The sequence below is a fragment of the Mizuhopecten yessoensis genome, unplaced genomic scaffold (genome assembly GCF_002113885.1).
Source record: "Mizuhopecten yessoensis strain PY_sf001 unplaced genomic scaffold, ASM211388v2 scaffold715999, whole genome shotgun sequence".
NCBI lineage: Eukaryota > Metazoa > Mollusca > Bivalvia > Pectinida > Pectinidae > Mizuhopecten > Mizuhopecten yessoensis.
The window spans coordinates 82,409-100,813 of NW_018479897.1; the positions used below are offsets into that span (position 1 = coordinate 82,409).

The window sequence follows — 18,405 nt, forward strand, 5'->3', positions numbered from 1 at the left end:
TTTCGACTAGATGTTGATTGTCTAAAGCGAAATAAACATTGGAATTCGCAATTATAACAACAACTACAACAAAAATTGAAAAACAGTCGAGATTGCTTCAGTCATATCTTTTGTGTAATTACTTTTTATCTTCAGATCACGGAAATGAAAGTTGAATTACAAATGAGCCAAACAATGATTATTTTTAGACTATTTGAACGTCAGGAAAGTCCTAATATAGATATTCGGTCAGAACGAAATTACAAGCTAACGCCTACTACTAATCCTAGTTGTCGGTATGCGCATGATTAGAAATGCTTTGAGCCAAAGCGAGAAAGGTTGGCCGGCCCAGAAAGTAGCCGAATTGGAAAGAAAAATGAGGTTGACGAGTTTCGAGGTAGGACGAGGATAATCATCGGAGACAATGTTGGAAAAGGATCAACTTTGAAATACAAGACACAGTGAAGTGGCGAGATTTTCCCCCCATTGATGAGTTTGGGCACCGAGAAATTACAAATAATTCCCTTGTTACCGTGTCATTGGATGTGTTGGACGATTTGTCCTAACGTAGTGTCACATGCAGCTTTATTCAATGCTGTGTATATTGAGAATTTTCAAACTCGCCACTTACTCTATTCAGTGTCATTTTAAGATTCCCTGGTAAAATTACTATACATGTGCAAACCTATAGCGGTTGCCCTCCTAAAACAGTCAGGGTTTTTTTGTGCACGGTACTTGCACAAAATATTGTCAACGCTTACGTGTCGACTTCATTTCATGACACACTATTAGAACATTAATAGTAAATCTTCTGCTCTAACACCTTCAGAACTGTTATGTTCTATCTGATGCAAGTATTTAGAGGTATTTGGTTTTTGACTGAAAGCATTTCTATTCATGCAAATACCGGCTACTTGAATAATTTGGAGGCGGTACCTTGTAGTTTCGTTTGCACTTTTAAATATTTACCATTGCGGGACTGTGGACTATCCTGGTGTTTTATCAGAGAAAGATTAATGACTCTGTGGTGAAACTTTCAGCATGTAGCTGTACCTTTCTACCTTTAAACTCTTGTTAATGCAGTCTGCTGGTCTCTGCAAACTCTGCTTTTCTCTAGCCTAGTTACCATTCATATAAAGTGATTTTAATCGAGCCTGTTTACCTTCCCTGTAAAATGTGTTTAAAGGATTTTCAAATCGATACGAAAATTACAAACACTTGAAATACAAATACAAATTTGTATCAAGTTCGGAGTCGAGTGGTGCAGCCTTGATTAAAAAGTCGAAAATATTTCAGGCAATCAGAGGCCAGGGTGACCGTCTTAGATTTTCGGATCGGTCAAGACCAATAACTGATTCCCTCGATATCTCTAATTTCACATACCCAAGCTATGCTGTTTTCATAAGGAAAGGAGTGCAAAAGGAGACATGCAAAGCTGTCGACGGAAGTCTAGTCAAATGTCTTAACATGTTCGCGGAAATTGAGGTATGCAAGCCGTGTGCGCAACAGTGCCAGGCAACTGAAACACCATCAAGACAGGGCTACCAGGAATTGTTTTAAATTTGACAGTAGGGTTTGTTAGATTTGGATGCCAACAAAAAAGGACAGAAGTAGGTGTTTAACATAGGTCACTACTGAAGAACACCCTGTTGTTGCCATTGACATCAGTGACCTCAGTGGTTTATGAGTTATAGTTAGGAAAGCTGGACGGATCATGACACTGAAGGACATAAAGTAGAAACGGCAGACATGTTTTAGGATCATAGTGACAATGTTGATGCACGGTTTGTTTTAGGTGGAGCCAGTAGCATTTGATTGCAGTCACAGTAGCAACATATTGTTTAGTGTTTGTTTTGACAGAAACTGTGTATGGTTTATTTGCTTGGTTGAAAGTAACATGCAATGCAATGTTACTTTATGATGAGTTTAAGTACTTTAGGGAGGAGGAAGGCAAGGTAATGTGTGCGGGAGTTAACAAACTTTTGTAAGACAGAGGGATGGTACCGTATTTGAATGTTTTGACTGGAAATCATCACCGAAAAAAAAGGAAAACCTCTTTACAAAAGAACATTTTTATTGGAAACAAAACAAAACGTATACAAACCTTGTTAACTATACCCCGTGTAAATTTCCTGTAAGACAAATTATTGGTAGATCATGTCGTTGGAAGGACAGTAAAAACAACTCCCAGCATTATTTACTGGTACCATGCCAGGCTATCCATCCACTTGATCGATTAATCGATAATAAAGCAATCAATAACCGATCAAATAAAACAAAAATTAATCCGATATTTCACTTTATAATCAGAAATATCAGAAATTATCGATCGATCGGACGTTCAGACTATGGAGGGAATCCGACAGAATCTTGCTTATACACCGATAAATAAACAACATGATTGTAGTTCAGTAATCCATATTAACCTAAACCGATAGCATATCACATATCGCTGATACTGGAATTGGTCCCGTACATTATGCCGACCACGTCAAGTAACCTTTGAGGAGTTTAGACATGGAAAGACAAATAACGTCCATCATGGTTGCCGTAAGTATGTCACAGCCTCGTAATGGTCAGAACGTTACCGTGTCGTCAAAAGAATGAGCATGCGCGAAGACATGTCTGGCGACATGAGATTCACGTTAAGAAAGTAGAAGACGTTGTCAGAGATTATATATTAACTAGACTATATATGTGAGTTATTCTTAACAATTTTTCGGCGTTTGTTCAGAAAATTGTCTGAAAGTTGAAAGACTGTTCTGTAGGTATTGTTTCGATGTATCCTCTTTTCTGGCGAAGTCCCTGTCTATATATAGACGTGCACTCAATTGACCTTTTCAAGGATATGAACGACTGCTCAAAAGAAAAGGCATCATCACTTTGCATTCAGGCCAAACCAGTTTCGTCAGACAATGCTCAGAGATTGTCAACCGACGCCAGAGACATTGATACATTAAACATATATGGTACAAGTCATAGTTGTGTTTATAACGAACCAATGTAAACGAACTTTATGTGGTGTATCTGCAAATAGGCGTGTACTATGACACCGGTAGGTGGGCATCTTGTTATGTCAGATGATGACGGTTGGGTTAGCGGTGCCCGTGTCGCTTTCCAGCAGTTCGTCTAGCCCTGGGATGACCCGGACCATCTCCTCCTTGCGCGAGTTCCTCTGAAGGTAGAGTGACACGTGAATGACCGCCGACAGCATGGCACACAGGAAGGCGGTTCCGGCGAAATAGAACGACCATCCGTACGTATAGCTGAAGGAAACCTCCTCTTTGTCCTTTTCTTTCATTCGGTGGCCTACCTCATCATTGATCACAGAGATGTACAGAATCAGGCCCACTGCTAGACTTAGACCTGTAAAAATAGAGGTGATATTTGTAGACATCAGAGGAATAATCTAGACCTGTAACGGTAAAAGTATATTATCTGGCCCACTGCTAGGCTCCGACATGAAAAGAAAAATTCAAGGTGGAATATAAGGACCACTCCCCGACAGAAACCTGTAAATTGCGATCGAAAATCAGGTCCAGTGCTATAGTAACTCGGACCTCGAAGACAAAGGTAGACTTCCAATCCCAATGTCAGACTTGTAAACACTTAGGTAAGAAATCATACTCAGAATCTTTAGGTAAAGGAAATCGTGCCCACTTCAGGGAGATTTGTTCAAACACATAAATGTATGTACAGTCCACAATCAAATGAATTGTATAACTGTCCTCGGGAAATCCTAGGATGTCAAGCAAAAATGTTTTGCAGGGACATACATTATCACAACACATCATATGAGCAATAGTAACGACTACGCAAGCAGCTATTTTAAAGACAACCACGTAAATTATGTATGCATGCCTGCAAGCACATGTTGCACGATTCCATTGGGCATTACACATTGATGCCGTAATACGGCAATTACACAATGTTCAAGGTCTCCCGTCATGCTAGCTTAGTTTCAATTAGGATCCACGTTAATGTCACGAGTCCTACTCGGCCTGCACATCGCGAGGGCCCGGGTCCTAATCTGCCCCTATTTACCAACAAACGAGGCAAGACATCAGCATAATTTGTTGTTCCTCAAGTGAACATTTTTAGCGAATGGAAACCGAGATACAGAGGATTAAATTGAACCAATTTACTGTAAAGTAAATTACATTTTCTTTCAGTTAAACACAATTAAGGAAAGTAACAAAACGTTAATTAGAATCCATGGATTATACTCGAGGTCTATTTACGGATACCAGCGCTTTGTAATCTAGGCTCCACAAACAATACCATCGGCATCACATAGCACGCGCACGGAGCATTGTTAAAGGTTCCACCTCGTGTGAAGCTATCCGAAAGATTAAACATATATCGTATTGCTATAGAAATAAGTGAGAATATGTCAGAAAAACGACAATTGTGGCTAACAATGTACGCACGTTCTCTGAAAGAAGAATGGTTGTTTTCGTAACCTGACGATCGATTGCTACAAAACCATGACGCTCATGCATCAAGATAGAGCTAGCAAACGTTGCTTCTTTGTGTGTTGATGGAGCGGTTTGATCACGGCTTTTTGGTATTAAGACATCAGGTCGTGGCAATATAATAAATAGCACGCAATTCAAATATTACGTGTATTTATTCAAGATCTGGCAATGTAACATAACTATACATAGATATAACTGATGATCTAATGTGTTTTCAATTCACATTAAATATAGATTAATGAAGCGAGTGTGAAGTCGTTATTGAAGAGAACATGTTAGATTTTCGTAAATGTCGTATGAAATGAACACAAATTCGTGGACATTTCTCACACAAACAATAACTACAAGTATATACGTAATATACAATGATCGTTTTGAGAAGACTTTGACGAGATGAATGTATACTAGTCTAGTTCTGAGACTACCATGCGTTGAATGTAGTCATCTTGCCAAATGTACAACATAATTTGTCCATCTCTCCGGCGGACGACATAAAACATAAGAAAGAATGAATCCCGAGGATATTTAAGTTCATGTATGCAAACTACAACAAAGTGCATTCGGAACACCTTCGTGTAGAAACGGGTCTAAGTAATTTTAAAGTAGTTTTCGATTAAGCATGTGCTATTAAACAGCCAAAATGAACTTTTTTTTGTTCGGTCATATGAACGTTTATAGGTTGGGGTCAACATTCGCCGCCCGCTTCAATTTCTTTTATTGTTTCGCCATATGTAGAAACATAAAATGAACAATAACTGTTTCTATGGTTAGTCATAATTGCTACTGATAACCGTAGTGGACCTCCTTGCATAACACCAAGTTGATTGACGGGGTTATCCTAACAAAATAACACATACATGTCACAGGCTAATGTGATTCTGAAATGAATAATGAAAGTGTATAGTGTGTAAAATTACTATTATTTTGATACTAAATATGTCATATTGGTATACATGAAGTAAGCGTAGTGATACTTTTAATCAGAAAAACGTAGAAACTTTTCACAAAATAAAAATATATCCAACATTGTCAACTTGCCTAACATAGTTACAATGGTAGCCTATATTTCATACTTCTTTAAAAACATTTCATATATATATATTCTGTCTGCAATATAGTTTTTATGTAATATTAAAACCGGTAAAATACCTTTTAAGCATGCCAAACATGGCCAATGCACAATTTCACATACTCATGAAGATTTGATTTTCATTGTTAATTAGTGTAAATACCGATACATTTTCTGTTTTTGTATCATACCAAAACACTGCTTTATATGATGCATGTTTTTAAGTTATTTGCAGCAGTGCTAACTCATAAATATGTATTCTTATTATTTGATTTTTTTTAACTCTTAACAAGTAAAGCAAGGAAAGATATCCTTGTCTGTCTATACAATAATTAGATTTTAGCACATTTGATTCGTGTGAGCTTTAACTAAGGTCAAGGTCACCAATGTTTACCAAACCTATATACATACACATGAACAACCTACTTGCCAAATATCAAGACCCAATGACTTTTTTATCTTTTTATTTTTTAAATCCGAGGTGTTGTATGAAAAATTTAACCGTTTTCATTTTTCAGAATTCCTGATGTTGAAAGGTATTATCGGTAGCTAACTTTAAAAGCAAGTATAAAAAATAGACTCGTTTTAGAACTATGTAAATTGACGTGTCAAAAATTGGAATTTTCTCATAAATAATGAAATTTCACATACTTTTCTGCTTAAATCTTCAGCAAAAAGCTAATTTCTCTCTTGAAATATGGTACTAGTTGGTATCAAAATAATAGTTGGTATATGTTGCACACGATGATGATATGATGTTATAGTAATTGTGTAATTTGAATGCTCTAGGAGGACCAGTATTACCTCCCCTTTAACACCCACACAGGTGTAAGTGAATGAGGTCCCATTTGTCATAAAAAAAGTTCTGAAGCTAACTCTCTCTGATCTAAGCTTCCTATAGCTATAGTTTTTATGGTTATTTTGTTTTGAAATCCTAAGCGGGAGCCGACGTTAGATCTCCACAGGCGTTGACAATCCATTTGAAATGTTTTGACGTGGCAGAATACGTGTTCAATTCCTGTTTGTGTTCAAAACAAACTGAGTGTTTATTATATACATACCAAACTGATTATTCTCATTCCAAACCGCTGTGAGTGTATTTACGAAGATAAATATAATACGCTGGTTCGAAAATGTTGCACAAAGTAAAACAAAACCCTTCACTTTATTGTACTTTTGTGAAATATTCCACCATAACGCATTTGCGACAGTTATGTATATCTTAAACTAATGTAGAATTAAGTCCTATATCATATTTATATATAGGCGATATATTGAAATTTTTAATTCATTTGCAGTACGTGAACGTGGAGAGAAATCCTGTTTATATTGACGAGATGTCTAGTAGGGAAGTTACTTATACTACAGTACAATATCATAACTCTAATTGAAGCAATTGTAACCGGTAACGATGTCACGAACATGGCGAGGTGGACTGTTTCACCATTCTAAGTGCCAATATAAAAACAATGCAAAATCTATTTATATATCTGAAATGTAAAACTTCTGATAAAGTCAAGCCACCGGGTAAATCGGGCGTACACAATTATAAATACATGCCAGTAAGGTTGTTAAAGGACATCACCAGTCGAGTCGGTCCCTATGATGTTATTACCATACATGTCTAGCAGACATACCGGTTGTGGGCTGAGGCGACTTACAGGCAAGGTAATGCTACAGACAGCATATGATGGTAGCCTTAATCGGGCCATGTACATGTCTGATATTTAAAGTGAGTTTCGCGTTCCTTACAGAATATGTAAATGGTATCGGTCTGGTCTGTGAAGTTGGTATAACCTGTAGAGTTAGCAGGGTAATGTCTCTCTTGTGTAACGTGTATTGATGTCTCGTCAAACAAATATCATTTAATGAATTAAATTTTACAAAGCGTGCCAATTCTTACATAATTCTGCGGACGTGGATCGACTTTGAACAAGAGATGGCGTGGGGCAGGTTGCGAAGCTGATTTATGATAGGAGAAGTCATGAAAATTGATGTGTAACCGGAGAGAAAGAGGTCACTAGATCGGGAAGAGAAGCTCACCGGCCTGCTGTATGATCAGAGAGATACATCTCACTCGACTGGTGAGTGATCACAGAGAGGCAGCTCACCATATTGGTGAGCGATCACAAGGAGGCAGCTCACTGTATTGGTGATTGATCACAGAGAGGTAGCTCACTGTATTTGTGAGTGATCACAGAGAGGCAGCTCACTGTATTGGTGAGCGATCACAAGGAGGCAGCTCACTGTATTTGTGAGTGATCACAGAGAGGCAGCTCACTGTATTGGTGAGTGATCACAGAGAGGCAGCTCACTGTATTGGTGTGTGATCACAGAGAGGCAGTTCACTGTATTGGTGAGTGCTCACAGAGAGGCAGCTACATGTAACTATATTGGTAGTGATCACAGAGAGGCAGCTCACTATATTAGTGAGTGATCACATAGAGGTAGTTCACTAGACTGGTGAGTGATCACAGATAGGTCGTTCACTGTATTGGTGTGTGATCACACAGGCAGCTCACTATATTGGTGAGTGATCACAGAGAGGTAGTTCACTAGACTGATGTGCGATCAGATAAAAGAGGCAGCTCACTAGACTGATGTGTGATCAGATAAAAGAGGCAGCTCACTAGACGTATGCGTGATCAGAGAGGCAGCTCACTCAACTGTTATGATATCACAGAGAGGCACCGCACTATATTGGTGAGTGACCAGAGAGAGTTAGCTCACTAATCTGATGCATGATCAGATAGAAGCAGCTCACTAGACTGAGGTGTGATCACAGAGAGGCGGGTCATTAGACTGATGTGTGATCAGAGACGCAGCTCACTAGATCGGTTTATGATCAGACAGGGCACCACATTCAACTGGTGTGATCAGAGAGAGGTAGCTCACCAGAGTAATTTATGAACAGAGAGAGAGAGAGATAGAGAAAGGAAGGCCAGCAGACTCGTGTGTGATCAGAGTGATCAGCGAGTCGTATCACTCATTAGACTGGTGTGTGTTCTGGCCGGGGAATCCAAACCAAACCGTCTTGGTGAAAAGCGGATGCGCTTACCACTACGCCACTCGTCCATTTCACCGGGCTCGTATGTGATCAGATACTTCCACAACCTGTTTACAGGTTATAATTTTATTATCTCCATACCTCGAGCTGACGGAGTTCCGAGTTTAAAAAGACACAAAACAGTTTGTTTTTTTGAATAGTCTCCCAACCAGCGAATGATGATGGTAATCCGATAGTATTGGTTATGTATGTGGGTGATACTCCCAACTAACGCTCAATAACGAGCAAGCGTATTGTTAGAATGATGTAACACTTCTCCAATTAGTCCCAGAATTTTTCCATCGCACGATAGGACTATAAACTGTTATATCAATCTCAATGTCATACACATCATCTTAACCTCTCCCCAACGCAAACTTATATGATTTGCACGAACGCAAGTCAATAGATTTTATACTTTAATGACTACCCTTGATGCTGCACGAAACCAATCCGTGTCTAAATGCATACGCGCGTATCATTAGCGCGAACTATATATATATTGTGTATGCAGCCTAAATTGAGTTGGTGTCTTCTGTAATTTAAAATTGTACACGAAGACAACGAGTATATCGAGTATTTTTTCGGCGTTACACCTTACTCAGCAAAATTGTACTCGATCGCTATCCCATACCCAGTATCACCTGGCGCTGCACCACCGTTCTCGGCGCCTTTGTAACTCGAACGTAATGTCCCTTTCCCTCACTGACTCGGTCATGTAACGCACTCGGTAATATTGCACGTGGACATAATATTCTATACCTAGAAGGACACGGCGCCGTGGCCTGCAAGACCATACATGTACTTGAATACATAAACTGTATTATATTCGCAGTATGATTTGTCCTTGCAGCGCACTCTGTAGCATCGTACTGGAATACAATGATGCTATAGTACCCGATATGACACGTCGCAGAGCCATACTCGGCGACATTGCACACGGAAGTTATATTTATTCCAAGTACATCGGCGTAGCGCCATACTCTGTAGAATCGTACTCGAACTCAATATTCTATACCATATTACATGTATATTCAATATGACTCGGCGCGGCGCCATACTGTAGATGTGTAGCTCCAATATCCAGTGTTACAATGCAGATGGCGCAGCACCGTACTCGGTAACGTCGTACTCAAACGTTATTTCCCGTACTCACTATGACTCAACCTTGTTGTGTACTCGGTACGCTTTACATAAGCGTAATGCTCCTCTATTACCAATTTGACTCGGCTCAAGAACATCGTACTCAAAATTCTATATAATGTATGACAATGCGCAGCGCAGTACTCGATAACATTACAAACGAAGGCAATATTTTTATACCTAGAATATTTATGCGCAGCACCTTATACATTATACACATACACCATACACATTCTATTCAAAGTAGTAATCGGCGTCGTAGTATGCTCATTTATATTGTACACAAACATAAACCTTACGTGTACATCCTGTTTGTGTTTATCCTATTGGAATGAATAGAGACAGTTTTGATAGAGCCAATGTTCAGGTTCTGAAATCTATGCTATGATTCGACATCACGTATCTGTTAGACGGTGTCCAACTGTTGTAATCAATTGATAAACTCAATTATTTTGGGGCCAATATACAATATGGTAACGTGACGCTATTATTATTCTCAATGTGGTTTAAAAGTTAACCTTGTGTTCCTATATCGGGTACGTTATCAAATAATGGAACGCCATTGAATCGCAAGTGAGTTTCCAAGATGGCTGCCGTCACTATTAAAATGCGCTTCAGTCATAGCTATGAAAAGCGATGATTTTTCCCATTGATTAGACAAAACGCGTATTTTTAAATAAACAAATAAATAGTCAGTATTTGGTGCCACATCCACTTCGCCCGGCATTTAGTACTACGCAAATCAACCAATCGCAGTCCCGGTAGTCGATAGAAGTGAGGGGAGCAGAACTGTTAATATAATTTCAACCGGTTGACGGTTTAGGAATTAGGATGAAATTATTTTCTCTTTGGTATGAGAGTAGCCAATAGGTGGCTCTAGTCGTGCTTCAGGTGTTCGCACGTGCTGAGATAGTGTATATACGTGTCATTCAGGCGACACAGGTAAAGCCGTGCACACGTGAATTTTGATAGAGAGAGTTTGCGGTATACAGATGGAGGGCAGTGGTGCGAATACTGCTAGCAGTGTTACGTTAAGTGACATTTTTCAACAATTACAGAGTCAGAAATGTGAAATGAAAGCATATTTAGATACAAGGCTATGCGAAATTCAAAATGGGAGAGATGTCTCTAAAGAAATTCAAAAGCTGAAAGAGGACAAAGGTATTATCTGGAAAGGTGAGGGGAATAAGCAGCAGTATATGTTCAATACGGACCTGTTGGAGGAAGGGAATCAAACGCGGTGGGCTATTGAAAATAAGAAGGAAGAATACTGGCAGGGTGGGGGACAGTCAAAGAGTATATGGCCAATCCTCTTGCTAGTGATTCTGACGACGACAAGAAAATTTCACGCGCCGAGAATAAGGCTGTGAAAAGGTTAAAGGATAAGCAGAAAAAGAAGAAAGACGTTTTTCTCAACAGACAGAGGTCAAAGTATGTATATCAAAGTCCTAGTTTTGCGGCGGGAGCTCCGGGTCAGGTTTCTACTTCTGTGCGGCATTCTGATGGGAATCAGCTTTTTCGTGGCCAGCGGGGAAACCAGGGAGCCTGTTTTGCATGTGGGGATTTCCGACACTTCAGGAAAGATTGTCCAATCGTTAACAAATAAGCGGGACAGTCCAGGACTGGGACATAATATAAGGACACAGAGACTCGAGAGGCTCAAGTTATCAAAGATAAGTATAGTTTATCAAATAGTGATTATACAGGAGCCTGTGCTAGTACAGAATTTACTAACGACTATTTTGAATACGAACAAGGTCAGGCTGACATTTTAGTAAAAAGCAGATTAAAAAATAATGTTGAATTTTGGAAGAATATTGGATGTTCTGAGTTTGTGTTGGACGTGATTGATAACGGTTATAAAATTCCATTTTATTCCGAACCAGAACAAGCAGAATTTAAAAATAACGTGTCAGCGTTGAAAAATGCCGAGTTTGTGGAGAAAGCTATTTTCGATCTAGAGAAACGTAAATTGATAGAAAGATGTGAGGAACCCCCATATATGACAAATCCATTAACTGTATCGATTCAATGCAATGGCAAAAAGCGTTTAATTTTGGATTTAAGGGAGGTTAATAAACATTTGTGGAAACAATCCGTGAAATATGACGATCTACGTACAGCTTTGTTGTATATAGAGAAACATGGGTGGTTGATAAAATTCGATATACATTCGGCGTATCATCACATAGATATTTATCCTCCCCACACCAAATTTCTTGGTTTTTCGTGGACTTTTGGTTCTAAAAAAGTATATTTTAAGTTCTTGGTGTTACCCTTTGGTCTGTCTACAGCGCCATATATTTTTACTAAAGTCACTAGACCGCTCATTAAGAAGTGGAGAGGTGAGGGTCTACAAATTTTGATGTATTTGGATGACGGATTGTGTCATAACACTGATAAGTTTGAATTAGTAGAACAGAGTGCAAAAGTTAAAAGTGACATTATAGATTCAGGTTTTGTGCCAAAAGCAGACAAATCTATGTGGGATCCTGTACAATTCATGACTTTTCTCGGTGTAGATATTAATACTTTATTAGGAATTCTTTGCATTCCGGAGAGACGGGTAGAGAAAGCACGTATGTGTGTTATTGACATATTAAAAGTTGTGTACAGTGGCAGGTCTGTTCATGTCAAATCTCTAGCGAGTTTTGTTGGTCAAATTATGTCGATGAGTATAGTTTTGGGCAATATTACTCAGCTGATGACTAAATGTGTCAGTATGAGTATTTTAAAAGCCCAGTCGTGGAATGATAGAATTTTTGTGGATGATAATACTATAGCTCAGATGGAATTTTGGATTAATCACATTAATTGTATTAATTCTAGAGAAATCCAGTTTTCCCCACAGTGCAATAGAATAGTATATTCTGATGCCAGCGGCACAGGGTACGGTGGGTATTGCGTCGAGTCACCGGTGGGCGTGGCACACGGTGTGTGGACTGAGAACGAGGCGTGTCAAAGTTCAACTTTCAGAGAGTTGATAGCTGTATATCGAGTGTTGTGTTCACTTGTTCATGTACTGAGAGGGACCAGGGTGAAATGGTTTTCAGATAACCAGGGTGTGGTGGCGATCGTAGAGAAAGGAAGCATGAAAGCATCTTTGCAAAATATAGCACTTGATATTTTTGTGCTTATGATACAAAATCAGATATCATTAGAAATGGAATGGGTTCCTAGAGAAGAAAATGTTTGTGCTGATTTTATCAGCAAAATTGTCGATGTTGACGACTGGGGTGTGTCTGAAAATGTTTTTCAGTTGTTTAATGACATGTGGGGTCCTTTTGATGTGGATTGGTTTGCTTCCTGGTATAATAGGAAGGTGCCTATATTTTATTCTAGGTATTGGAATCCAGGGTCTGTAGGCATTGATGCATTTTCAACAAGTTGGACTGGGAAAAACGGTTGGTTTGTTCCACCAGTGTATCTAATATCAAGAGTTATTAGGTATATGCAAATGTGCAAAGCGTATGGCACGCTAGTCATTCCTTTTTGGAAGTCTGGTAGGTTTTGGCCATGCTTGTGTCCGGACGGACACCATTTCATAGCAGGTGTTAATGAATACAGGTTTTTACAAAGAGAAAAATGTTTTTATACATCATCTAGATCGGGGAAAGGCATGTTTGGAAATGCAGATCTAACATTCCCGATGATTGCGTTACGTATTGATTTTCGGTAGTGGTTTAATAGATAAACTGAATTTAAGTGAGAAATGTAGCATAGAAAATGATATCAATTTTGGTGAGAAACGTGTGATACGATTGATTTGATTTAGCCTACTTTTGGTGATAATAGTATTGTGGGATTGATTTAATTCAACCAATTTTTGGTGAAATCGTGTTATACGATTGATTTAATTCAACCAATTTTTGGTGAAATCGTGTTATACGATTGTTTTAATTCAACCAATTTTTGGTGAAATCGTGTTATACGATTGATTTAAGTTAACCAATTTTCGGTGAAATCGGATTATACGATTGATTTAATTCAACCAACTTTTGGTGAAATCGTGTTATACGATTGTTTTAATTCAACCAATTTTCGGTGAAATCGGATTATACGATTGATTTAATTTAACTAACTTTTGGTGAAATCGTGTTATACGATTGATTTAATTTAACCAACTTTTGGTGAAATCGTGTTATACGATTGATTTAATTTGACCAATTTTTGGTGAAATTATGGTATATATATGTGTGTGGATAATTGTGCAAGTGGTTTAAGATGCTGAATTTGTACAATATGTGTTATCATACATATAAAGGTAATTATTTTGGAATTTTATTTTCTATTTTTTTACATTTAGCGACACGTGCTTTGAAAGATGAGTATGATATGGTACCGGATCACCTTAAAGACTTAGCATTGACGGTTCCACACTTGCTACAGGGGTGTAGAGCAGACAGTACCGTTAGGAAATATTGCCATGGTTATTTGCGATGGAAACAATGGGCATTTCAAAACAATTTTGAGGAACAGGATATTTTTCCGACGAAACCGTTCGTTTTTTGCATATATTTATCTTATTTGGTTAGAAATAACGGCAAAGTTGGAAGTATTACAGATGCACTATATGGTATAAAATGGGCACACAATATTGTAGGTAAATCATCACCCACAGATTCTTTATTAGTAAAAAATGTATTTGAGGGAGCGAAACGATTGTTAGCGAAACCTATTAGGAGGAAGGAACCAATCACCGTGTCAATTTTGAATAATGTATATGATAAACTCTTCGATAAGAACAATTTGTATAATCAAAGAATTTTAACAATGTGTTTATTTGCTTACTCAGGTTTTATGAGGAGTGCAGAGGTTTTAGCGTTACGGAGGTCTGATATCCAGATACGCACAACACATTTAGAAATTTTCGTGGAGCGGTCGAAAACAGATGTATACAGAGATGGTGCATGGATTCTTGTGAGCAGAACGGAGTCGCGTTTGTGTCCAGTGTGTAATTTTGAAATTTATTCCAAGTTGTCTGGGATTTGTGATGATTCCGAGGAATATGTTTTTCGTAATGTTACGAAGAAAGGCGACAAGTATGTGCTTAGGAAAGCTAATAAACCGATGTCTTATTCGCGCTTTCGGGAACATTTCATCGAGTCCTTTTCTGCTTTTGTGCCCGACATTAAAAGTTATGGATTGCACAGTTTTCGCGCAGGTGGAGCTACTGCTGCAGCTAATTGTGGTATTCCGGATAGGTTGTTTAAACGCCATGGGAGATGGCGGTCTGAGACAGCCAAAGATGGGTATGTTAAAGACAAATTTGACGAAAGGTTAAGCGTTTCTCAACATTTGAATTTATAATTTATAGAATCGTGACAGTTTTAGTGTGCGTATCTGGGATTAATTCTATTCATAATATAGATTTGAAAACAATTTTCCCGTTCTTTGAGTTTCATCAGTCAGTGCCTATGTCGCTGGGAAATACAAGATTTTGTATTTGTGTTATTATTCCTATTGGATAATAATTTAGGAGAGAAATATAATTTCAACCGGTTGACGGTTTAGGAATTAGGATGAAATTATTTTCTCTTTGGTATGAGAGTAGCCAATAGGTGGCTCTAGTCGTGCTACAGGTGTTCGCACGTGCTGAGATAGTGTATATACGTGTCATTCAGGCGACACAGGTAAAGCCGTGCACACGTGAATTTTTTGTTGTTGTTATTTATAAATAAGTAGGTTAGGAGTGATGATTGTGTGTGAGATGCACACTTACACTGTTGTGTTGCTGTTTTTTGATGATTATATGTAAATAAATATCAGTCAGTGCCTATGTCGCTGGGAAATACAAGATTTTGTATTTGTGTTATTATTCCTATTGGATAATAATTTAGGAGAGAAACGTTGCTGTAGTATGTAGGATGCGGATGCGGATTTTCATTTCTGATCCGGCTGGTACGGCGCGTCCCATTACGGAGGTGCTGTGCCGTACATTGTACTCGGAGAATGTACCGGTTGGACACTATATATAAGTAAAGGAAATGCAATTAAGACATCTCCAAAAGCTAAAAAGCTTACAACGATGTATTTTACAGCGAAAGATACAGCGAAAGAATGACCGACCTAACCTTACCCGCTAGAATGTAGATGACAGCGGAGATGAGTGTCTTGATGTCCTGCCGGAGGTTGCCTAGCACACTGAGGACCGCCGCTATGGTGAGGAGTATCAGTGATATCACAGGGATCATTGCCGCTACTCTGTTGGACTCTGCAACAAAAACAAGCGTAAAACTGAACATGTTTGGTTTGTAAGAAAAAGCATTGTTGATCAAGAGTCATCTACATATTGCAACTTGTTACTACATTTGGCAAAGTCTGTGAGTAAACCAAACATAACAGTAAAACTTCGACATCTAAATCTTTATCACATTTGTAAGTGTAATTTGTTTACCAATCTGATAAACTTCCTAGCTGTAAACATATTGTTGTTTCAAAACACAAAAACAATTATAACCTTATAACCTAGATTTAAAAAGGCAAGTTCCCGAACATATTTACATGTAAAGAAATTAATATAATCCCACTCCCAATTAGCTTTGCAATGATACGAATATTGACAACGAAACGGCGTTCATTGGAGCAGGATATCTGGACAACAAGAATAAGATAAATCGCATACAGTAACCGTCATAACAACGCATTGAATCCTATAACCTAAATATCACATATATGTGAGTAAACATATTTTCCCCAAAGTCGACATGCTTTTCAAATTTCAAATGTAGATTTGGTCGATAAACTACAGTTTTCGTAATGTACAAAGACAGTTTGTTATCGACTACCCCTGAAGACATTCAGAGTCCTCTTTTGGCATACAATGGCCCCGATGCGAATGGTCTTTACTTATTCGATGGTTGTCGATTTCTATGGAGTCGCAAAGGTCAGTAGGTTGAAACCAATGATGCCATCTAAATACGTACACTGACAACGGGTGACCTTCACAGATACAGAAGGTCATATTTAGCCAAGAGAACGCATTAATGTCATCTCGCGAGAGTAAGAGTTGGCGTCCTATCAAGAAACGTTGTATTGGTCGTCACAGTGTGGGACGTCGCGCGTGACGCAATATCGAGCTTAGCAGATAAGGCGGGAAACCCAGGGGAGCCTCTTGGTAAGAATTCATTAGAATGAAACGGTTGGAAAACTGTGTTATTTTTGTATTTGTACAGTATATGATCAATGGTTCGACAAAATCAGTATGACCATAGCAGTTGTCTTTACCGTTACGAGAGATGACATGGAGCCTAATCCCTGTAGTAAACACCAAACTGACTACTGGTAAGTCCGGTGTAATGTTTATCAATTCGATGGTAACGCGAGAACGTCACGAGGGAGGACACTTGAAGGAGCGAGGCTACCCAAGACTGATCCAATTAGCGTCATCTACGCACAATCGTCATTTGGAATAAACTGAACTATTATTGTTTGATCGATATGAACTATTTGACGAGTATTTATCGAAACTATCAAGTGATTTCCCCGCTGTTTTATACAGAAACCCGTATAATTACCCTTAACAACGTATTGGGTTTGGAATTGGTTGAAATTGACCAGTGAACTTTATCTAAATTATATACAAGTGGGACAAAATCGAGGCAGACTGTCTTACAATACACACCTGGGGTGAATTGGTCCGTCATGAATCTATGTATTTGAATGTTTGGCAGCAAATGTGTAATGACAAATTTTGCTGAAATGAAATTATCCTCTCATCGAACGCATATAAAACGGTTTAATGACGTTCTTGTGCGTGTGCAATATACGTTGGATTATAACGTTGTAGGACTCTTCATTTAGGTCCACCGAATATAAAGCTCTATCGAAGGCCAATCTAAGGCAATGTGCCGAAGTGGTCACACGCAATGTGGTTTGAAGCTGCGTTGGTACCACCATATTATTACTGTAGGTATTAAGTTCTCGTGCTGATCTGTGACGATGGTATGACGTGTACAGGCTTCTTTAAGTCTGCAGTCACCTTCTAAACGACCTCTTTATTACTTTGATATATAGATACATAACTAACAGTTAAAATATCCCTGAGCACATCAACTTACTAATAATGGCAAATGACGTCTCCTGCCCCTCGATACGGCCCGGGTCTCCAAAGTCGCTCACCGTCAAGCATGGCGTACCAATGCTTTCTGAAACAGAGATGTAGGGGTTAGTCAAAAAGGGTAGGGGCATACACCATTATTACAATATCTATAGTTTGTCTGCAATTGGAATTTAAAAAAGTACCAACGTATCAAACTATCAAAGTTATTATCTAAAAGAGCAATTTCCAAAGTATAACAAACTAGCTTTATCGTACAAATAGAAAAACACACCCAACGCAAAATCAACAGGCACAAGTTACAATCAATTTTCTCCAACAGTTCAAAATATTGTCAAGAGATTCTTGATAAGTCTATAAATCAGTTCTAGTTAGGTTAGTTATAATAATTTAATCTGTTCTATTTAATTCTGTAATATTTAAGTCTGTTAAAATTAAGCCAGTTTTAATTAAGTCTGTTATAATTAAGCCTGTTCTTAATAGGTCAGTTCTATGTAGGCCTGTTCTAATTTAATCTTTTTAAGTTAAATGTATTCTAGTTAGGCCTGCTCTAATAAAGTTTGTTCTAGTTTAGTCTGCTCTATCGAAGAATGCTCTAATTAAGTTTGTTCTAGTTTAGTCTGCTCTATCT

The 18,405-nt window shown here is 38.4% G+C and overlaps 2 protein-coding genes across 2 annotated transcripts; one reads left to right on the forward strand and one right to left on the reverse strand.

Moving 5' to 3' along the window:
• Window positions 1-2,045: 2,045 nt before the first annotated feature.
• Window positions 2,046-17,862, reverse strand: LOC110441500 (voltage-dependent calcium channel gamma-5 subunit-like; the record flags this gene model as incomplete). The annotated part of the gene is made up of 3 exons (XM_021484667.1): window positions 2,046-3,345; window positions 15,795-15,929; window positions 17,776-17,862. Coding segments are annotated over 3 exons (512 nt in total), but the record flags the coding sequence as incomplete, so codon positions are not given.
• On the forward strand, window positions 10,972-15,396 carry LOC110441503. Its single transcript, XM_021484671.1, has 2 exons — window positions 10,972-11,388; window positions 14,016-15,396. Exon 2 carries the CDS (start codon window positions 14,051-14,053, stop codon window positions 15,023-15,025), a length of 975 nt encoding a protein of 324 aa, XP_021340346.1. The 5' UTR covers window positions 10,972-11,388; window positions 14,016-14,050; the 3' UTR covers window positions 15,026-15,396.
• Window positions 17,863-18,405: the final 543 nt, after the last annotated feature.